The sequence below is a fragment of the Erinaceus europaeus genome, chromosome 10 (assembly GCF_950295315.1).
Source record: "Erinaceus europaeus chromosome 10, mEriEur2.1, whole genome shotgun sequence".
Classification (NCBI taxonomy): Eukaryota; Metazoa; Chordata; class Mammalia; order Eulipotyphla; family Erinaceidae; genus Erinaceus; species Erinaceus europaeus.
Genome location: NC_080171.1, coordinates 55,813,695 through 55,836,963, shown reverse-complemented (window position 1 = coordinate 55,836,963; position 23,269 = coordinate 55,813,695). Strand labels below are relative to the sequence as shown.

The window sequence follows — 23,269 nt, the reverse complement described above, 5'->3', positions numbered from 1 at the left end:
GCATCCAAGAGACCCAAACATGGGAAAATTATAGCTACTGCTAATGAATTCTATTTAGCTAATGTTAATAACACACATAGTATTTAAATGTATATTGCAGTTCTGAGAGTGCTCTGTCAATAAGAATAAGAAAGCCTGTCCCACTCACCACGTCAATGAAAATCCTTAATATACCTAATGGGAAATAGCTCATGATGCTACAAGTCACCACTATAGTTTTGTTTTGCTAGCAAAACCTTCCTCCTCTGTCTTATAAGAAGTGAAACTCACATACACAAATGCACAATATTATTTTACTAGGATTTGGGGAGTGGGGAGGAGATGATACAGTTAAATTTCCATGAAGAAAATCTTCAGATTCAACTCTAGTCAAATAAAATAAAATTTCAGTTCTTGTGTCAGTCTCAGTTGGCCTGGACACCAACGCAATGCCCCCCATGTCCTGGCATTTCTGTGCCATACTGTTGGTTATGTGATGCTCCTTTTCATGACCCTTAACTTTGCATCATGTTTCAGAGATCCCGGACCTAAATTGAAAAACTTCTTCAGTTTCTATGGTTTTCCTCATTCAGCTGAGAAGGCTACTGGCTACTGTGAAAACTGTTCACCAACCATAAGCTCTGGTCCATATGACTTTCCTCTTAAATTCTGGGAGAACTCTCAAGGACAGCAGTGTAGCTAAGGGGACAGAAAATAAAGTGAATTGGTGAACTGTTAAATGTGGTAGAGCTGTATTTGGGGAGAAAAAAAAAGTCATTTAAATTGAAAATGTATTTAAAGACAACAGGACTTTTGCTCTCTTGACTAATCTTTTAAGAATTCATATTAAGGCTTTAGCTAAAATCATTTAATATGGGCCAGATGGTGGTGCACTCAGTTGAGTGCAGACATCACCATGATCAAGGAGCCAGGTTCAAGCCCTTGGTCCTCACATGCAGGGGGGAAGCTTCAGAAGTGCTGAAACAAAGCTGCAGGTGTCTCTCTCTCTCCTCCTCTCTGTCTCTCTATCTCCCCACCCACTCTAAATTTCTCTGTCTTATCAAAATAAAATAAATAAATACAATTTAATAAAAAATCATTAATAAAGTTTGGAGGAAAGGCTTTTGTTTATTTCAAATGCTATCCTGAAATCAGTAAACAGGAAATTCTGCAGAATTAAAACAAAAATGGACTTATGAAAATTGTCATAGGGCACTGAGACTCTAATTCTTAATACTTTTCTTGATTTTTCTAAATTTTACTTAAAGTGACATTTCACTATTATAGTGACAACACATTTAAGAGCCCTGTAAGTAAAAGTAAAAGGTAATAGAACTCTTACAATCTACTTTCTAATGAAAATGACACACTACTAGCAACTACAGAGTCCTTCTCTTTTAGTGTTAATCATGTTAATTAAAAAAAAAATATATATATATATATATTAATAATAAAGATAGAAGGAAAGAGAAAGGACCAGATATCACTCTGGTACATGTGCTGTTGGGGATTGAACTCAGGACATCATGCTTGAGAGTCTATTGTTTTATCCACTGTGCCACCTCCTGGACTACCAGATTCCTTCTCTAAACCCAGATAAATCCTTCCAGGAATCTACACACAGTGGAATGCTGCTCTTTAGCACAGATACTTTTAGCTCTTTTCACTACTGTTGGCCATAAAGCATGCAAGTAAATACCTTTTAAAAGATCTCTATATTCTGCTGAGAGGGCTTCTTTAGGACTTTCCATGATGTTGAATAGCCAGTCAATAAACTAGAGTGAAAAATGAAAAAACATTGTCAAAGAAAACAATTCCAGTATCAGTACTACATCAGCCAGACCCTTGGGCCTATGGATGTGCATATCAGTAAAATGGTCCCTAGGTAGCACCTGCCTGGGCTGAGTGAGTGCAAATGGGGCAGGGGTAGGCACAAGGTATGGAAAAGTTAAAAACAATTTACTCACGTGTCTCAAAAAAAAAAAAAAACAACACTTCCTTTACCCACTGAATATCTTTAGACCTGTCATAGTCTGAGCTAGATATAGATGCAGAGATACACTTGTGCTCCACTCAGAGAGATTCAGAGTGGACAAGAACCTTGCCTGTACTGGCTCCAATGAATCAAGACTCAAACCCAATGAAAATAGATTCAAAAGTTATCTGCCACTTTTACACACTATGCTGTCCCCTCCTGTTTCTCTGTGTATCTAAGCCTATCCTGCTAAGTTGAGCATTAGAGAAACACACTAAATAGAAGTCCCTGTTTCTAAAATATGTTTTGGTAGGTAAAAAAGATCTGTGCCCCAAATGAATAGGAAACAGAAAGTTGAAATGCAAGAGGTAAGGGGCAAAATAATTTTTTTTTGGTAGTGAGAATTATATAAACTCTAAATCAATCTTGTGAGACAGAAACCCAAAGCAATGATGAGTTTGTCTGATCTCCCTGTTACAGTCAAAAATGTTTTTGAATTAAATACAGGGTGATTTCACTGATGACCAGTGTCAATCTTGACTCACTGGAAAATATACACACTAGTTATGGGTAGCAGACATTTTAACTTTGGACATAGATTTAGGTTGAAGAAAGAGTAAAACGAAAACAGATTACTCATTCCATTTCAATGAACTCTTTTAATTTTATCAATTTTGCTTTAAGTAAATAAAGTACTTCAAATACATACTAAATGCAGAATGTCTACATTATAGTTCAAAGTAGAGAGAGTGTCCCAAGCCAGAAATAACATGAATTATTTAATGATGAAATTAATTAAGTAACCAATTGATTAAGTTTAATAATATTTAAATTTTCCTGTAAAATAAAGTTCAAAAGCAAAATTAGGGGCAATAATATTAGTACTTATCAATTTTAAGAAAATGAAGGCATTTAAATGAAGTTCTCAGTGGAGTTGGACATAAACAGAAAGTTAGAAATATTTCTAAAGATTAATGTTCTGATTTTAAGAATAAGCCACAGAAAGTTAGAGTTAAGCTTTAGACCTCCTAAAAATCCAATTTTGATTAAAATGACTCAAAAAAGAATGCTTCAATCAACTGTATTAATTACAAGTCAGAACCACATAAGAATACAGGAAGCACAGTATTTTCATATTCTCTACATGACAAATGGTCAGAAGAAACTCAATACCAAGACACAATAAAATACTTCCTACTGTTTGTATTCTCCTGAGGGTGCTTCATGAGTGATGGAGCAGGTCTGCAGGTGTCTATCTTTCTCTCTCCCTATCTCCCCTTTCCCTCTCAACTTCTCTGTCCTATTGAATAAAATGGGGAAAAAAAAAAAAAAAAGGAAAAATGGCCACCAGGAGCGGGTGGATTCATAGTGCTGGCATCAAGCCCCAGCAACTGGAGGTAAAATAAAGAAAGAAAAGAAAAAAAGATGGGCCGGGTGGTGGCGCACCTGGTTGAGCACACATGTTAACAGTGTGCAAGCACCTGGGTTTGAGCCCCTGGCCCCACCTGCAGGGGGAAAGCTTTGCAAGTGGTAAAGTAGTGCTGCAGGTGTCTCTCTGTCTCTCTCCCTCTCTATCATTCCCCTCCTTCTCGATTTCTGACAGTCTCTATCCAATAAATAAAGCTAATAAAAAAAGAAAAAAGAAAGAAATCTCACATGGTACCCAGCATAGCATTGTACTGAAACATGAACTAGAACTTGGACAATGGCAATCTTAGAATCTTTGTGGAGAAGCTTAAATATGGGAAGGTACTATTTGGTATAACAGCATAGGAATTCTGGTGGTGGGTGGGGTGAGTTGTATACATACATACATACATGTGTGTGTATGTGTGTGTGAACTATACTTCTAAAATCTTGAAATACTGTAAGCCAATGTGAAAAAAAACAACAGTGGGGGCGGGGGGAAGAAGAAGATGGCTGTTTCAGACTCATAAGTTCCTCTTGGAAGATTTCCTTGGCATTGCTATCCTAACCACTGTCTCTTCCTAATCACACCTTTTTGTAATCTTGAACACCTTCCTGTTTGCCCTTACTCTGAGCTCCCAGAGACGTACTCATTTTTTTTTTTCTTCACTCCAGGACCAAGAACACATGCCCTTAATAAATAAAAGCAAGTGTGAACTTTTCTTTCCACCTCTTCCTCAAATATAAGCAAGTTGTTGCTGTTGTCATAGTTGTTATTTTTATTCAGCAGCTACCCTAAGTCTGGGTCAGCTTTGGTCTCTGAAACCGGTGTAGATATGGGGCTGGGTATGAAAGCTCATGGTGTGATGTTAGTGCCACTTACCTCTACCTCAAGTTTGCAGGAGAAATTGGTAAGGAGAAAGGGGCTGCCTGTGCAGATAAGCAGGTTTTTGCCAAGCTCACCTTCTGGGTCTGCTCCTTCCATGGCTCTTTCTGAAGCAGAAGAGGCATGCTATTGGGAAGGAGAGTGAGTGCCTCTTGCAGAGTGACCTTGTGTATTGGACTCCTGCCAAGGAAGCTCGATGCCGACCCAGCTGGGCTATTTTCCTGATGCCATGGCAACCAACTGGCACTGAGACCAAGGAGGAGAGGTGCAACATGGTCTGCCCATGCAACCACTGCAGTTGCAAATATCAGCAACAAGAAGTCTAAAGCCTACGATGAAAATTGGAACAAGCTGAAGTCACGTTTTTAACTATTCAAAGCAATAACACACATTCACATTCACAACTCCCAGCATGATGCAATATTATGTTCCCCTTCCCCCAGTGTTCCTCTTGCCCCACCCCCATCCCAGAAGAGGAAGTGGACTGCAAATTTCATACCCATGTTTAATGAAAAGGCATTTTAGAGCTTTGGTAGGTTTAGGCGATCCTCCCTCTTTTGTGAAGTCAGAAATGTCAACAGTTTCATTATTATTGCTCTAACAATGCAGTAGAAACAATTTATTTGACTCCTAATCAAGCCTCAGACACATCTCTGTTCTGGTGTTTTCTATCTTTTTTAAAAATACTTTATGATTGATGTATTTACTTATTTACTTATTGGAGAAACTGAGAAGGAAGAATAAACAGAGAAACAGAGATGCCTGCAACACTGCTTAACGACTCGTGAAGCTTTTTCCCTATAGATAGGGGACCAGGCAGGGACTTGACCCTGAGTCTTTATCTATGATAACAAGTGCACTCAACCAGGTGTGCCACCACCTGGCCACCTATCCTGATGTTTTCAAAGAGATTGGAAAATGAATTAACAAATTAACAGCACCATAGAAGAAAATATTATGATTTATTATGTGGCCAAAATTGGCACTAAAGTAGATACATAGTCTGATTCTACTTTTGAACAGCAACAATAACATTAGAATATATCTACTTTAAGGTCTCATTTACAATTTTTTGCTATCTTTATTTATTTATTGGATACAGACAGCCAGAAATTAAGAAGAAGAGGGAGGCACAGAGGGAGAGAAACAGAGAGACACCTGCAGCACTGCTTTACCACTTTTAAAGCTTTCCCCATGCAGGTGGGAACAGGGGGCTCAAACCCGGTTCCTTGAACATTGCACTGTGTGCACTCAACCTGGTGCAGCACCACCCAGTTGTTTATTTTAAAATTCCAAACTAATTTGCAGATATAAATTTTGGTTATGGGCTATAGGATTATCTGCAGTTTGTTGAATTAATTTGCTTTAACTATACTTCTATGTGCTTATCTGTGTTTCCTGAGTCTTAAAAAGTATAAGAAAGCAGGTAAATAAGAAGATGGGGAATCAAAAGAAAAAAAAAAAAGACACATAATGCTAGTTAAAAAAAAAAAAAAAACGAGAGGGGGCCAGGTGGTGGCACACCTGGTTGAGTACACAAGTTACAGTGCACAAGGACCCAGGTTCGAGCCCCCAGTCCCCACCTGCAGGAGGAAAGCTTCACAAGTGGTGAAGCAGTGTTGCAGGTATCTCTGTCTCTCTCCCTCTCTATCTCCCCCTACCCTCTCAATTTCTGGCTATCTCTATCCAATAAATAAATAAATAAAGATAATACAAAATTTAAAAAAAAATGAGAAAGCAGAACTTTGGTGGTGGGTGTGGTACTATACACTGTAATCTTAGAATCTTGAAACAAACTATTAATAAAAAATAATAGATAAGAAAATACTACTTCTGAATACCTCTAATGTGACTAATTAAATTTTCAAAAGGACACATTAACTCTTCCAAAAACTCGGAAAAATTTCAAGTAACACCCCCAGATCTGGTAAGTCCACTCAGACATCAAACAGGATAGTCATGAAACACCTACAGAAACCACTGCACTACCAAAAATGGGGTATGTTAACTCTCTTTTCAGTCACTAGGTTCCAGATGGTAGCATGATGCCAACCAGACTTCCCTAGACACACAACCCCATTAATGTGTCCTGGAGCTCTGATTCCCCAGAGCCCTGCCCCACTAGGGAAAGAGAGAGGCAGGCTGGGAGTATGGATCGACCTGTCAACACCCATGTTCAGCAGGGAAGCAATTACAGAAGCCAGACCTTCTGCATCCCACAATGACCTTGGGTCCATACTCCCAGAGGATTAAAGAACGGGAAAGCTCTCAGGGGAGGGGAGGGGATACGGAGTTCTGGTGGTGGGAAATGTGTGGAGTTGTACCCCTCTTATCCTATGGTTTTGTCAGTCTTTCCTTTTTATAAATAAAATATAAAAAAATGCACAATGGGTAGTTGTTGAATCATGAAAGTGAAGGAAGTAAAAAAGACCTATCCTCCATTTTATTTATTTATTTGTTACTTATTTATTTTTCTCCAAATCCTTCTGTTGGGAGAAGTAATGATTTACATAAGACAGCAGTTGACATGAGTATCAATTCTTATCTCCCCATGATAGTTGCCTATACAGCACTTCACCCCCAACTTGTCCTCCTCCACCACTGTACACTGGATCTCCAATGCCTTCCCTGATGGCTCCCATTCTACCCCTTTCCCAGAGTCCTTTGCTTTGCTACAATGTTACTTATTTTTAATTCACCCAATACTAGTGTTTTCAACCTTTTTGGGGATGGCAAAAAAAAAAAAAAAAGGCTATCTAGGTCAATTACAGATGTGACCAAAACTCTTCTTCAATACGTGAACACATGCAAATGAAAAATGGTACAAGGAGAGATTATGGACACAGAATTCAGGAATCTCCTCAAATCAAACTCTGGACTGATATAAAACACAGGCCTGTACCACCACAACCACTGTATGATCCTGCTCAAGTACACATGACCTTGGTTTCCCTCTCCTTTGTCTGCTATCTGTTAAGGAGCTTATTTTCTTGGACATATGCTTTCAAAAGTCAGCCTTGAGTGTCTCCAAGAGTCTGGTAGGAGCATACATTTCCTTGTGACATCTTAAAGTTGTCACAATTTTTCCTTGGTAAGTCAAGGAAAGAATAGCTGAATGTAGCAACTAATTTCTGAGGTTGAGGGGGAGGGGGGCACAAGTTCTCTCTTTCACTTTCTCTCTCTCTTTATATATATATTTCAATTTTTTAAATAGTTGAATGGTATTCCACTGAGTATGTATACCATAACTTTATTTCTAAACTTCACTATTATTAATAGTTTGATACAAGATTATAATGTACAATTACAATGTATAGTTCCACACCACACCTATCAAAGTTCTACAAGAGTCTTTTTCAAGTTGGCCTTGGCTCACCAACATTGGACTGTGTTGCTCTATTTTGCTCTCCCCTTTCCTGTGTCTGGTTTTCCCTGTTATTGCTGTTGTGTCCCTGGTTCTATTCTAATACCGATCATCTCATTAAAAGTTGGAATTCCTTTGCTCCTTCTTTTCATGTGGGACTCCTCTCAGCAATTCTTGTAAGGCAGGGTTGGTACTGGTAAATTCCTTCAGTTTCTGAATGTTTGCAAAGATCTTTATTTCTCCCTCATTTCTAAAGGATAATTTAACAGGATACAGAATTTGTGGCTGGCAATTCTTATCTTTTAATAATTTAAACATGCCATTCTACTATCTCCTTGCCTCTAGGGTTTGTGATGATAGTTCTGCCTTTGTATGTGAACTGCTTTTCCTTTCTCTGGCAGCCTGCAATATTTTTTCCTTGTCCTTGGTTTAGGATAGTTTTAGAATGTGTTTTGGTGTGTGTCACTTTAGATTCCATAATTTAGTTGTGCGTTCACATTCCTGGATTTTTATATTTTGAACATGGCTCAGGTATGGAAATTCTCAGTTAAAATTTCTTAAATATGTTCTCTTCTTCCTCAGGGATCCCAATAACTCTGATGTTCATCTTTCTGGTAGAGTCTGCTATTTTGTTGAGAAGTGTTTTATTTTTCCTAAACCTCTCCTCTCCAAGAGTTTTAAATTCACAGAATATGATGGTTTCTTCTAGTGTTGCTATTCTCTCCTCCACCTGATAAAGTCTACTTCTGAGGCTTCATACCTCAACCTGAACTGCATTCAAAATGTCTTTAGGCCCTGCAGTTCTGTTTGGAGCTCCCCCATTCCCTGCCCCCATACTTTGTAATTCTTTGGTAAAATGATCACCAAGTTCTTGAATCTTAACTTTATTTTCTTGAATTGATAACATGAGTTTTCTGAGCTCTGTTAATTTTTCTAGATCTGAATCTGTTCAATTTGGGTTTCTTTCATTGCTATCTGTGTATTTCTCAGTTTCCTCATTTAGTGTGAATTTCGTTGTGTACGTGTTCTCTATTTTAAGGATACCACAAATACTTCTTTAGACTGTACCTCATTAAGAGCCACATTTTGAACAGAGGTTGATTGATATGCAACGTTTCTGATATAACCCATCAATTCTAAGAGCCATTCCATTCTCTTCAGTACACCTGAAATGAAAAAAAAATTTTTTTTCTTAAAAAAATCATGCTTTTTCCTTTGAAATATAAATAATAGATCAGTAACAATGATCATAACTAAAACATAACACCAAGAAAGAATTCCATGAAATATTTCAAGTTCTTTTATGATACCTCAATTTGTAACTGCCGATGAGAGTTCTTTGAAATTATTCATATCAGAGGGCTGAATTTTGGTATGATGGTAATTAGTTTCAAGAGCTAATTTATACTTCAAGCATTTATTGAAGCCTCTCTCAATACTAAATATAGCAAGTGAAATTTGACATCAATTAGCCAGTATGTTGAATCTTGGTAATTAGTAATTTCTATAGGTTTTTTTGTTTGTTTGTTTGGCTTAAACATTTCCAGTGTATGACAGAAAAAAAAAAAAAAACCTACCCTCAAGACATTAAAAAAAAGTTACTGCAAGGTCACCAGAGAAAAAGATGAACATTAATAGACTTTTTTTTTTCCTGTCTTAAAATAGAAGATTTCCAGGATAGTAAAAACTACTTGTGAAAGCTTTCAAAATAAGGCCAGCTAATTAGAACCAAAGGCACAATCAAATTTATTTCACTTTACTCCATGTATCATTATGCTTAATTGGGAGCAATCTGTTAGATTTCTTCTGGATACACTTTTGAGTTAGAGTGAAAATGCCTCTCTCATCACAGGCTCAATTTTCTTTGGGTAGACAATGACACAGGTATGAAACAACAATCTCAACTGCCAAAGAAGAGGTAAAATTAGTGTCTTATTTGGGTTTGAAAAGAGTATCATCATCATATTTTCTCAGCTTTCACTCAGAACCTTAAAGATACAGAAGCTGGGAAAAATGGGGCACAGAAATACGCTTCTTGCCTAAGGTCACCAGGGCTTCCCAGACACATCTTTTTCTTTTTAATTTTATTTATTTATTTTCTCTTTTGTTGCCCTTGTTTTTATTGTTGTTGTAGTTATTGTTGTTGTTATTGATGTCGTCATTGTTAGATAGGACAGAGAGAAATGGAGAAAAGAGGGGAAGACAAAGAGGGGAGAGAAAGGTAGACATCCACACACCTGCTTCACCGCCTGTTAAGCGACTCCTCTGCAGGTGGGGAGCCAGGGATTCAAACTGGGATCCTTACGTGGGTCCTTGCACTTTGCACCATGTGCGCTTAACCCTCCGCGCTACCACCCGACTCCCCCTAGACACATCTTATGTGCTTAGCCAGATGGCATCAGAACCTGCATGTAAACTTTCAGATAAAAAAAAATCATAATTATAATCATAACTCTATGACTAAAGGCATCATGGGAGAAATGGAAGAGCTCCCAGTTTAGATGTCAATGTTTAAAAATTATCTAAAAGTTGTTGTATATAAACTTGTTTATATCTTGTATGTTGTCACAAGGGCTTCACCCCTCCTAGGTGACTTTTTTTTTTTTCTTCAGGTGAAGAGAGATACACATGCAGCAAGAACAACATCATAGCACTGAAACATACTCCACTGCAGTAGGGACCAGGCTCAAATTTGTGTGTGTGTGTGTGTGTGTGTGTGTATGTGTGTGTGTGTGTGTCAATGTAACAAAGCGGGGCACTGTCTAAGTGAGTCACCCTATCAGTCCACTGTGTATATCCTTAAGGGACTAGTGGGTAAAATGCACTATAAAAACCCTCAAAAACATTTACCCCCATCTCCAAAGAGTGGATGCTGTGAGCCCTTTTTGTTTCTATCCAAGGTGCTCTGCATCCCAACAAAGGCCTAAATCTGTACCAGAAATAATAGCTTTCAAGGGGTGAAGACAATTACAACTTAAAAGGGGGTGGTAGGCAAATTTCATTCTATTTCTGAATGTGTGCCCCCCGGCTGGCCTCACCTGTGTTGGCATGGCTCACTATCCGTGACTGGTATAAACTGTGCAGTATCATCCAGGCCAGCGTGTCTTTTTCATCATATTGTGCGGCAACACCAAGCATATCAGTCAGACCCATCAAGGGGAATCGTCCTTGAGAGATCAAGTATAATCTGACAAAGGCAGCCTTTTCTATATTGTTCTGTTAAAAAAAAAAAAAAAAGACACTGTTCAGTTCCTATTCAATTAACTGAAGTTGTTCTCACAGCTCAGGGCAAGGGCAAAACAAAGGGTGAGTTTGAAGCTGATTATCACTCCGAACGCTCAAACTGTCCATTTCCTGCAGCGGGTGCCCTGCCCTGCCTGTGTGCTCTATTAATATGTACATGCAGATGGAGGGTTGGAATGTCACTTCACTTTTTGTCATAAAGGCTATAAATGACTTCAGGGGGTTATTGATGATGCTATGTTGTGAAGATACACAAATAATAACAACAATGGTAAGTTAACAAATGCAGTACTTAGGTGCCAGACACCACTCTAAGCACTTAATATGTATTAATTCAGCAATTTGCAAAGTGGTACACAGTCCTCTGGGGGAACCCAAGATCCTTTGAGAGGATCTCTGAGGTCAAACTGTACTCAGAAGGGCACCACAAACTGTTGTAATATGCATTGTATTTTTCACTGCGGCATGTACTTTTTAAAAGCTTGTTTCATGGTGAAAAAACACTGTTGCCTTTAAAACTCTGTCTGAGAGAGCACATCATTTAAGTATTCTATATGGCAACAATTGGCAGACCAACTATGGCTAAATGGAGTATATGACAGAATATTTCTTTTCTTTAAAATATTTTATTCATCTTATTTTAATGAGAGGGAGAAAGAGTGGGAGAGAGAAAGAGAGAGGGAGAGGGAGAGAGAGGGAGAGAGAGAGAAGAAGAGAAAAGGAGAGAGAGGGAAAGAGAGGGAGAGAGAGGGAGAGGGAGGGAGAGAGGGAGAGAGAGAGAAAGAGAGAGAGAGAGGGAGAGAGAAACATATGCAGGGAGAAAGACATAAGAAGACTAGAGAACTGCTCAGCTCTGGTTTATGGTGGTGTTAAGGATGTTATGGATTGAAGCTGGGACCTCAGATTCTAAGGTTTGAAAGTATTTTGCATAACCATTATGCCATCTCCCCAGACCCAGAATGTATATATATTTTTAGAGTTGAAGGATGTGAGATTACCACTTTAAAGAAAATACTTGAGAGTATATGTTGCCATTGATAAAATCTAAGGTTTTAAACAAAAAGTAGGTTTTTGGAAAACATGTATTTGCTACTATGACTCTGGCAGCTTCCTAATACTTAGAAAGAATGGTCTGATGAGATTGCTGGTGTTATTAACAAATATGATGGGGGCGGAAGGTTGCGCAGCAAGTTAAGCGTATATGGTGCAAAGTGCAAGGACCTGTACATGGATCCTGGTTTGAGCCCCCAGCTCCCCATGTGCAGGGGGGGAGGGTTGCTTCGTAAGTGGTGAAGCAGGTCTGTAGGTGTCTATCTTTCTCTGCTTTCTGTCTTCCCCTCTTCTCTCAATTTCTCTCTGTCCTATTCAACAACAACAGTAACAATAATAACAACAACAACAAAGGCAATAAAATAGGAAAAATGGCCTCCAGGAGCAGTGGATTTGTAGTGCAGGCACTGAGCCGCATTGATAACCCTGGAGGTATACACACACACACACACACACACACACACACACACACACAAATATATGATATTTTGATGTTGCATAATAGAAGTATGAAAATTTAAATACTTTCAAAAGTCAGTGATTCAATATTTTCCCAATGACCAATGTACTGTGCAAAATTGTAGACTGGTAAAAGACTATACTGTAAGGCCAGTACAACAGATTTTAATGTAACAGAATGTATGCAGTTCACTGATATGGTTTCAGATTCCACAGTAAAAGTAATCTATAAGGAACTAACATATGCTGAGTTTTTCCACCTACATGAAGCTACAATTTCTTCACAGAAATGACCCAAACACTGTCACACAGATTGAAGAAACAGCCATGTGAATCCAATCCATAGCCAAGCCACCTGACTTTCATTGAGCCATATTGTAAAGCTATTCGCCAACAAACATAATAATGCTATTTTTTATTATTTTTGAAAATACTTTCCCCATTTATGTGAAGATGCAATGAGGTGGTTGTTACCATTTTTACGAAAATACTTTATTAAATTCAAAGCTCAATTTTATATGGTAAGTGCTCACAGACATGACTCATATAAATGAAAACTCTTTGGAGTCCTCAATAATTTTTAAAATGATAAGTGGTCCAAAGACCAACAATTTGAGAATCACTGTATTAACCATATAGTATTCACACCAAAACTACTATGACAATCTGTCTGTGACAAATGAAGACACTGAAGAAACAGGGTTAAGTAACTGTTTAAGGTCATACAGCTATTGGTGGCAGAGTAAGAATAGAAATCTATAATTATTATTATGTTTTAGTTGGCAGGACAGAGAGAAATTGAGAGGGGAGGTGACATAGAAAGACAGAGACATATATCTCATGAAGTGTTCCCCGTGCAGGTAGGCACCTAGGGCTTGAACTCAGATACTTGCACGTGGTGATATGTGTGCTTAACTGGGTGCACCAGCCACCGATCGGCCCCAAGTAAGAATAGAAATCCAAGGAGTCTAAGCTCTCCACCACTAATTAATTACTTTGCCTTGCACACACACAATTTCACTGCTTCTGGGACAGCTGCTTCATTTCTTTCAGTTCAGACAGAGAGAGACAAGGGAGAGATAAACCACAACACCAAAGCTTCCCTCAATGCCAAGGCTAAAACCCAGACCACAATCAAAGTGACCACGTGTCCTACTACGTGAACTCTATTCTTGGCCCCATTGCTACCTTACACTTGCCTCAGTTCTTTCCAGAAGTGCATAGAAAGCAATATTTATTTTTCATTGAAGAAATAGTTTTTTTAAATTATCTTTATTTGTCTATTTGAATAGAGACAGCCAGAAATCGAGAAGGAAAGGGGTGAGAGAGAGGGAGAGAGATAGACACCTGTAGCCCTGCTTCACCACTTGTGAAGCTTCCCCCCTGCAGGTGGGGGCCAGGGGCTCAAACCTGGGTCCTTGTGCACTGTAACATGTGCACTCAACCAGGTGCACATGACTAAGACTGTTGTCACCAGGGCACAGTTTCATATCTCCCAAAGATAGTTGTTGGCACAAAAATTGTGAAGAAACTTTATAGAAGCACATTCCTGGGCTGGGGATAGCTCACTGGGTTTGGTGGCCTGCCTGCATTGCTACGCATTGTGGCCCAGCTTTGAACCATGGGGCCCCATGGGAAGTGCTCTGGTATTAGGAGGAAAGTTTCAGTGCTATGGATTCTCTCCCTCTGAATGAAATCCATGCAAGTGGGTGTAGGTCTGGAGCCATAAAGTCCGGAGCAGTAAACTCACCCTGGCATGAGTCCCAGGCTCCACAAAATAAAACAACAGTCATATGCAGGTTCCTGAATCTCAGCTCCAGAATTTCTTCTGGAGCAGGTCTGGGGTGAGACTCAGACTATACATTTTTAATCAGTTCTCAGGTTGACGCTGATAGCCCAAGTAGCAGTCATTTTGAGAATTACTACTGTGTGATGCAGAGATCTAAAGGCTCCAGTAACTAGGCACACCTGCTATAGAGTGAAGTCAATAACCAGATGTCCACTAGCTGTGTTAAGGGTTCACACTTCTCTAGACTATTGGCATTCCCAGGCTCTCAGGGTTGCTCTTTGAATACATACTTTGGGATATACTTATATTAAGATCAAATTATTCAACGCTTATCTACAATTCTAATTCAATAAAATATTCTATATGATATTTGCTCAACTTGGCATTTTTAACAACTACGCAATTTTTACTCATTTATCATTTGACTGGATGTGAATGTGAGTGGAAGGGGTATTGGTTCATTGTCTTGTGTTTTTTCGTCAGCCATCTTAATTCCAAAAGGTAAGTATCAGGTGAAGGAAAATAAATGTGAGAACAGAATTATGAACTGATGTTTTTGGTGTGCTAGAAATTTCCTTGGTCAGAATATTCCCATTTGGGTGGATGTTACATTGATCACATTATCTTGGACTTAGTTTTGCCCAAAGGTTATACTTAAATGTCCTCCCCTCCCCTCCCCTCCCCAGCTATAACTGGGGCTCAGTGGCAGCACTACAAATCCATCACCCCATTTTATTGGACAGAGAGAAAATGAGAGAGGAGGGGGAAATAGAGAGGGACAGAAAGACAGATACCTGCAGACCTGCTTTACCTCTAGAGATGTGCTCCCTGCAGGTGGGGAGTGGGGGCTCAAACCTGGATCCTTGTTTGGGCCATAGCGATTAATACTATGTGTGCTTAATCAGGTGTACTGCTGCCTGGCCCTCTTAAATGTTCTTGACAAGATGGAGTTAATTAAAATCAAGATATACTTAATCTCGACTTGAGACTCCACAGTGAAAGAGATAGCCTCCTAAAATTATAGTAACAAATATGAAGCAAACTGGTTTTAATAATCTCTCTCTCTCTTTTGTCTCCCCCTCTCACTCCCACCCTTCTGTTTCTCTACATTAAGAGGGCTTCACTGTTCTGGGCAACAATTTCAGATAGAAAGACAAAGACATTACAGTACTGAAGCTGCTGAGAGGGCCAGGCCTGACCCTAGATCACATGCATGGCAAAGCTGGCATGACCTTGGGCAAATTATCATGTAGGCTGCATATGTAGAATACAGAAAACTAAAGCAAATGGATTTGCAAAAAAAAAAAAAAAAAAAGTATCCAAACTGTCCCAAGATTTTATGAGAATTATGGTGTTTACAGTGGGAGGGGGAGGAGGGTAGAGAGCAGATACAGAACTAAGGTAGTGGGTCAAGTGACTTATACTCAAATACTTGGGTATAAAACTACATCTCTGAAAACTAATAATTTCTAAAGCACTGTTAAATCATTAGAATAAATAACACACAAAAAAGCCTAGCTTTAGCTAAAAGGATACTGTAGTCATCTTTTCAATTATAATTCCTACCTCAATATGGAAAAAAAAAATAGATATTACCTCTGCTCCTGGAACATGATGGTAGGGGACCCAGTGGGGGTTGTATTGTTATGTGGAAAGCTGGGAAATGTTATGACTGTACAAACTATTGTATTTACTGTTGACTGTAAAACATTAATTCCCCCAATGGGAAAAAAAAAAAAACAAGATATTACCTCTGTAATCTGGGTCACCCGCCGAGCTTCATCATCTGTCAATTCTGAGAGACATTTTGCTACACTGATATACAGCTCTAGATCATTTCTCTGGTAAAGGAAAATGCAAGGCATGTCAAAATACAATGTAAGATAAATGTATTCATACTGTTCTGATAAATTATTAGATTTGTCTGTCTCCAGCAATCAGCAGCCAAAGAGGTTTTACTAGTAATCAAATCAATATGTGGTCAGTTTTGGTTTTTTTTCCTCTCTCTCTTTCTTGCTATTTGAGTAGTTGGCTGTGCTTTTTTTTCTCCCCCCCCCTTATCAAAATCCATCATTCCAAATGAATTTTTAACTTTCTCATAAAACTGAAATTCAACGGTTTGTTGAGGGGAGGGGGAAAAACTAGTATTGTTCTTTGATACAAATAATATATTGAATGATATGCCCAAGTATTCTCCATGTTGAAAGTGTAAGGTTTCTGAGCTTGTTTATCTTTTACAGGGATTTGGAACTGTAGAAATGATCCCTGAATGTATAATCTTTCTTCTACAGGAATTTGGTAGATGGCTGAACAGCAAATTCCCTGGGGCAACAACAGTTAAGCTGTTTCTGAACCTGCTCAAAACTTTGGTTCTAAATACTCAACCTCAATTTAGCTCTTGGAAGCAAACACCATTTTTAGTGAAAAATGTGGTTATTTCTTACTAGCCTTCCCACCACATTCTTAAAACATATACTTCCTCACTTTGCCAAAAGGGCTTTAAGAAATTCTCAACGTAAATCATCAAGAATGTAAATATTTTTGTTCCTCACCCAAATCTTATTTGGCAAGAGGTCAAAAATTTTCCCAGTAGTTTCACAGAGCTGACTCCAGAGGTGGAAAGCAGGACTGGACAGTTTCATGGCTTTGCTCAGTCCTTGTAAGGCACTCAGGCATAAATCAGGGTTGGAAAATGAGGAAGCTGTTTTAAAAACTGCCACCATTAGGTTTTCAACAAAACCCACAATCTGTTCATCGGAGACGTGTTTTATCCACAGAGATGCGGATACCAGGAGGTATTTCTTGATATTCAGCTGGAAGCAAAACAGAAGAGGTCAGATGTAAACAGTCCTGGGCTTGCAGAGTTCAAAACCTTACCTATTCTTCGTGTTCAAAAGTAGGCAAACAGATAAAAGGTAGATGTTGCTTCCAAGCCCTCATTTTCCCACACTTCACGGTCTAATGGGCCACCAGCACATGTAATTTTGGCTGCTGCAATGTCTCCTGATCCAGGGTGACTCATGTATCTATGGTTTCTGCCAATTTATATTGAACTACTCAATTTAAGCCTTGGATTGTTTCAGTGAGGGGAATAAAATGCAACCTCTAAAAGTACATGACAATTGCTGCTCAGTTTTGAAAGATTGTACTCTGTCGAGAAAAGCTCCTGAAGATAAAAAGTTCATCTAATGGAAATCAACTGAGCAGAATATTAATTTTAATTAATATTAAAAATATTAAATAGATATGATTTTTTTTTCCTGAAAAAGCACAAGGAAATAAAAGGAGGCATTGACAAGTTGAACTGTTTCTGTTCAAAGAAGAACCAGCTGAATGTGTACAACTGGGGTCATGGCATCACAGAACCCACGAGAGCTAAGAAAGGATAGATTCACAGCTCTGTTCTTTGCCATAGACTTGAAAAAGAAAATCCCTAGAAATATCAAGTATTGGGGTTGAGTGGTGGTACACCTGACTGAGTGCACATGTTACAATGTCCAAAGACCTGGCTTCAAGCCCCTGGCCCCTTACCTTTGGGAAGAAACTATATAAGAAGTGAAGCACTGCTTCAGATCTCTCTCTTCCTCTCCGTCTCCACTGTCCCTATTAAATTCTTTCTGTCTCTATCCAATAAATAATAATTTTAAAAAAAGCTTCTTGGGGGTTGGGCGGTAGTGCAACAGTTAAGCGCATGTGGCACAAAAAAATCTTCTTTGAAAAAAAGTATACTAAAGGAGAAATATGTCTTTAAAAGTGGTATAAAAAGATACCCTAACAAAATTAGCAAATTCTTCAAAAAAAAAGATGAAAAAGATTGATGTAGTTACATGTTATCTGAAGAATTCACGTTTAAGAAATTGCCATTTTAGGGCCTGTGAGATAGTATACCTGTTTCGTCATGTGCTCAGCCCAGGCTTAACCTGGCCCCCACCATGCAAAGGGAGTTTTGGTGGTGGTGGCGTCCCTGCTCTCTGTTTCTTTCTTCTTTCTGTCTGAAAAAGTTGGCCCAGGGTGGCAAAGGCCCAGCAGCAATAACAACAACATAGAGAAGTTACCAACAAAAAGATTATATGAATCCATTCTCTCCTCCTGTCCCTGTCTGAATTGAAAGGAAAAAAAAAAAATCTGTGGGGAGCAGTGGAATTGCTCAGGCATAAGACCTCAACAGAGAAAAGAAAAAAGAAAAAGAAAAAGAAAAGATGAGGTCATTCAATTCATAACCATATATATATATATATATATATATATATAATAACCAGATATATATATATATATATATAATAACCAGATATATATATATATATATATATATATATATATATATATATATTCCTAGTTTGAAATGACGTGGCCCTGATTCTTCCAGTCCACCTAGCTGATACTTGCAAGGTATTGATCTCCTCCCTCCTCAGCACTTTGCTGAAGCTAAACACCCTGGCAGAGATGTTTTATTCTTTCTCCCTAAACTCTGCTTCCTATATCCCCTACTATCTCTAATTTGATACCTAAACACATCTTACCAAGTCCTCAGGGCTTAATTATTGGCCTTTCTGTGACTGGATGGCAGGATGGTTATATATACACAACATGTAGATTTGCCTTTCTTTTAATACCTCTTGGAATCATTACGTATCTTACATACACAAATAAGAAAACAATCAAGTAGCCACTAATTTCTAGCTGTATGGACTTCAGAAAGTAACTTTGATATCTGTCATTACCATCTTCCCTTTCCTTATAATACACTGAAGCTGAACGTATGAATGGTGATCACTATGGCAGAATTCTGCAGCAAACAATTTTCCAATCTGGTCCCTAGCTACCGTCAAGTTCTCAATTTATATAAAACTCCATTTGTTTGTTTGTGACTTGAGAACATACACCCAGATGCATGCTAATTCCCCCACTGTCTTTCTGCTGCCCAACACCCTCCATTAGTACATACACTCAGACCATGGACGAGTGGTGGCATCACCCACAATCCCAACAGGGCAGCCGCATTCTGGGATGACTGTGCTTGTGTCACCAAAATTTCAAGGCACAGCTGCTGTATCTCTTCACCTGAAAGGGGAGAAAGGAAAAAATAAAATAAAATAACTAATGTAGCTGCTGCTTCTTGTGCACATTTTCAGATTTCAGTTTCTCAAATCAATGTGTCTGTCTATGTGACTTCCACTGGTAATGAAACTTTCATGAACCAGAAGGTATTTCAAGAGAACTCTTTTTTTTTTCTTGAACCAGAACACTAACTGATCAGCTTTGGCTTATAGTGGTGGTAGTAGTGGTGGTGGTGGGGGAGGGGAAGTTGAACCTGGAACTTCAGAGCCTCAGGCATGAGAGTCTCTTTGCATAACCATTATGCTTCTTCTTCTTCTACCATTATGCTATCTACCCCTGTCTCAAGAGAACTCTTTATCAGTCAAAAGAATGTGACCTCTAGTTTCAGACTCCAACTAGAAAGGATCCTGAGATAGTAAAGATGCGGTTTTTTTTTTTTGTTTGTTTGTTTTTTGCTGCCATCCAGAGAAAACTAGACAATCAAATACCACCAAAATTTTAAGAAGTACCAAAGAAATAGTTCAGTGGGAAGAGGGGCATGCATTGTCATGCACTCAGCCCAGTCCTGGAACTACATGGGAGGGGCACAACATGGGGGGAAACTTTGGTGTTGTGTTATCTCTTATCTTTCTGTCTGTCTTCTATGTGAATGGGGGGGGAGCCTGGATGCGTTAAAGTTGTGTGAATTCAAACTGTTAACTCAGTTAAAACAAACAAACAACAACAACAAAAACCCTGAGAAAATTTGAACTAAAAATCTCTTTGTCTCTGTCCCATTACCCCTACTCCCACCCCCATCTCAGCCTTGCATCCAACACAGAGAAATCTGTGTAGATCTAGAAGGATGTAAAGATAAAGCCATATTCTCTACTGATGAAATCTTTTCAATTGTCTAATTCCTATCAGCAGATGTACTTTTAAAACTAGGGACATAGGGGAAGAATTTCACAGTATGGTGACAACATATCTTATAGGTTCAAATGAAAGTACTTAGGTGAAAAAATATATACAGTAAAAGTCATTTTTGATTGTCCCTTAATTTAAACATAAATTATACTAAGTAATTTTTTCCATCTATTGTATCTAGGTAAGCATTCTACTGTAAACATAACTTTAAAACACTGTTAAAACTTCTCTTTCTTTTTTTTAGGGGGAGAGGTGAAGTACATAGAATTACAGTTGCAGTTCGAGCCCCCGGCTCCCCATCTGTAGGGGAATCCCTTCACAGGCAGTGAAACAGGTCTGCTGGTGTCTATCTTTCTCTCCCCCGTCTGTCTTCCCCTCCTCTCTCCATTTCTCTCTGTCCTATCTAACAACGCCAACATCAACTACAACAACAATAACTACAACAGTAAAAAAGGGCAACAAAAGGGAAAAATAAATATAAAAAATAAAAAAAAAGAATTACAGTTGCATATGCTAAATCCATAAAAAAGATTGCTGTCAATGAATAGGAGGTATGAAGGGTCACATTTACTTTGTCTTGCATCACAGTGTGCCTATGGTAGACACAATAATGACCCCAAGATGTTTACATCTAGACTTTATAACCTGTGAATATCTTCCCTTACATGGTAACATCTGCTGAAATAATTATGATTAAGAAAATTGAGATGGGAAGATTAATTTGACTGATTCAAGTGGACTCATGCTAACCCATGAATTTTAGATGACAACATGAGAAGGTCTCAGTAATCTACTTTGAAGTACTTCAAAGTACTTCCTTTGAAGATGGAGAATTGGACCACAAGCCATGGAATGTTGGCAACCTCTAGAAGCTTAGATAGGGAGAAAATAAATTCCCATTTCTTAGTCCATTCAGGCTACTAGAAAAAAACACAAACTAGCTGGCTTATAAACAACAGAAATGTATTTCTCACCACATTTTGAAGGTTAGAAGTCTTTAAGATCATGGTCAGATTCTGGGGAGAACACTTTTGTGGGTGGCAGATGACTGGTTTCTCTGTTCTAACATGATTTGAGGGGTTAGGGGAGCTCTGAGGTGTCTCTTTTTATAAAGGTACAATTAACATTGGTGAGAGTCATTTCCTCTTGACCTAATGACCTCCCAAAGGCTCTATCTCTTAATACTTTGCCACAGTGGGGAGGGAGGGCTCCTACAGAGGAATTAGTGGGATCATAAGCATTCAGGCCATTAGCACTCTCCCAAGTACACTTGGAAGAAACACTGCTCTTGCTCTTAGCTTCTGAGAACTATGCTGAATTGCTGACTTACAGGGTATATTCATATTCCTTCAAGACACTAAGTCTGTGACAATTTGTTAGAAACTCAAAAGATGAAAATGCATTGCACTGGGTTCTTCTTTGAAATCAATTGCTGGGGGCTGGGGGTGGGTGGGGCTGGGTGGTGGAACACTTGGTAGAGGACGCATGTTACTATGCGTAAGGACCTAGGTTCAAGTCCCTGGTCCTCATCTGTTGGGGGAAAGCTTCACAAGTGGTGTAGCAGTACTGCAGGTGTGTCTCTCTATAAATAGAGAGAGAGGGAAAAAAAGGGGGGGGGATGGCTGCTGGGAATGGGAAGAAAGTCCTACAGGTACTGAGTCCCAGTGATAACCCTGGTGGTAAAAGTAAAATTAAGTAATAAAAAATGAAAGCAAGGGCTCTGGAACTGAAGTTTGATTGTATCTACACCTGCCTTCTGGGGTCCTGCACCACACGCCCAGCACTACTCATATCTCAGTCAAATGCTGTTAGGATGAGCATCTTTGGTCTAAGCCTTCAGACCTCCTCCTTCCCCTCAGTTATTTATAAAGTGACTCACTGAAATTAATCCATGTGTTCCATCTAAGGAGACAAACCTTAAGACCATCCAAACCTCTTGGTTATAACTGAATGTCAATGAGTCTGTCTTTCTATCCAGGTCAGATGCTGAAAGCATAACTCAAAGACCTCAAGGTACTTGATATTTACCAAAGTTTAGTCTCATAAGTGGTGAGAGGAGTGAAGCCCAGTTTACAGGAGGGTATTGGTAGCTTTCTCCAACAGCTGATATGGGTTTCATCACCACTTTGAGAAGGGAAGGAGGCACCGATTCAGGACCTGAAATACAAAGGAAAGCAATAAGTAAAACACCTCAAGAGGGCTAAGAAAGTGAAAAAAACAACAACTTTCCTTTCATTCCACTAGTTGTGGGCAATACTCCTATTCTGCACACTTAATCTCAAGTCTGCCCACGTGCTACAAAATATGACTCCCTCTGATCTCTCTCTTATTTGTATCCAAGATTTCCTTCTTGTTTAGGTAGTAACACTCGGTGTTACTATGTTGTCACCCACTCTCTCTTTTAAAAATTACCTTATTTTATTTGTCATTAGTGATTTAATATTGATTTACCCCTCCATTGTAAACTACAGCAGTTCTCCCAAGGTTGCAGGTATGGGTTAACTATTATTTCTACAACTATCTGTTTATATTTGTGTATATTTGCCCATATTTTTAAGATCCCATCTTCTCTTCCTTTCCAAGTCACACTCACACCTATTACTATATCCAAATGTCCCTCCCTTTTTCCTCTTCTCTCTCCAGGTGTGATGGGAGTTGGAGTTTAGAGCCCTCTCGTCTTCTTCTCCCTATCATTTCTCCCCCACTGGGAGTATGGATCAAAATTATTTTTGAAGTGCTTCTGTAATTGCTTCTCCACTGGGCATGGACATTGGCAGGTCGGCCCTTAGCCCAGCCTGTTTTCCCAGTGTCTCCCACTCTCTGTGTGTGCCTTTTCACCCAGTTTTCCAAAAAGGGTGAATAATTTTATATCATTACCTCATTATCTACTCTTTGGTCCATTTTTAGAAGATGAGACAATCACTGCCCAGTCAGACACATTCCTTTCTAAGGACTATGGGTCACCTGTATCCATCTGCCCCTCAATGCTCACATTCTGTATCACAGGCTTCCTTGCTTCCTCCGCTTCTCAGCCTGAGTCACAGCTAACTGCTCCAGAGTCGAGCTTCTAAGGTAAAAGCTAATCCGTAGGCTAACTGGCTTGCCTATGACACAGCACAATGAATTTAATGTCATTTTAAGTTGGGGGATACA

At 39.0% G+C, this 23,269-nt stretch overlaps 1 protein-coding gene across 5 annotated transcripts in view; it reads right to left on the bottom strand.

The window, feature by feature from the left end:
* Positions 1 to 279: 279 nt before the first annotated feature.
* Positions 280 to 23,269, bottom strand: part of FOCAD (focadhesin) — a 327,910-nt gene continuing 304,920 nt past the window's right edge. For 4 of the 5 annotated variants that reach the window (XM_060199634.1, XM_060199636.1, XM_060199635.1 and 1 more), the window contains 9 exons: positions 22,145 to 22,273; positions 19,098 to 19,213; positions 16,705 to 16,965; positions 15,904 to 15,993; positions 10,650 to 10,827; positions 8,680 to 8,777; positions 4,325 to 4,576; positions 1,679 to 1,754; positions 280 to 678 (listed from right to left, as the gene is read on the bottom strand). In XM_060199634.1, coding sequence (XP_060055617.1) covers positions 605 to 678; positions 1,679 to 1,754; positions 4,325 to 4,576; positions 8,680 to 8,777; positions 10,650 to 10,827; positions 15,904 to 15,993; positions 16,705 to 16,965; positions 19,098 to 19,213; positions 22,145 to 22,273 — 1,274 coding nt within the window. In that variant the 3' untranslated portion in view covers positions 280 to 604. Of the gene's footprint in view, positions 679 to 1,678; positions 1,755 to 4,324; positions 4,577 to 8,679; positions 8,778 to 10,649; positions 10,828 to 15,903; positions 15,994 to 16,704; positions 16,966 to 19,097; positions 19,214 to 22,144; positions 22,274 to 23,269 lie in introns of those variants that run through there. The other variant, XR_009552025.1, reaches the window with a different exon arrangement.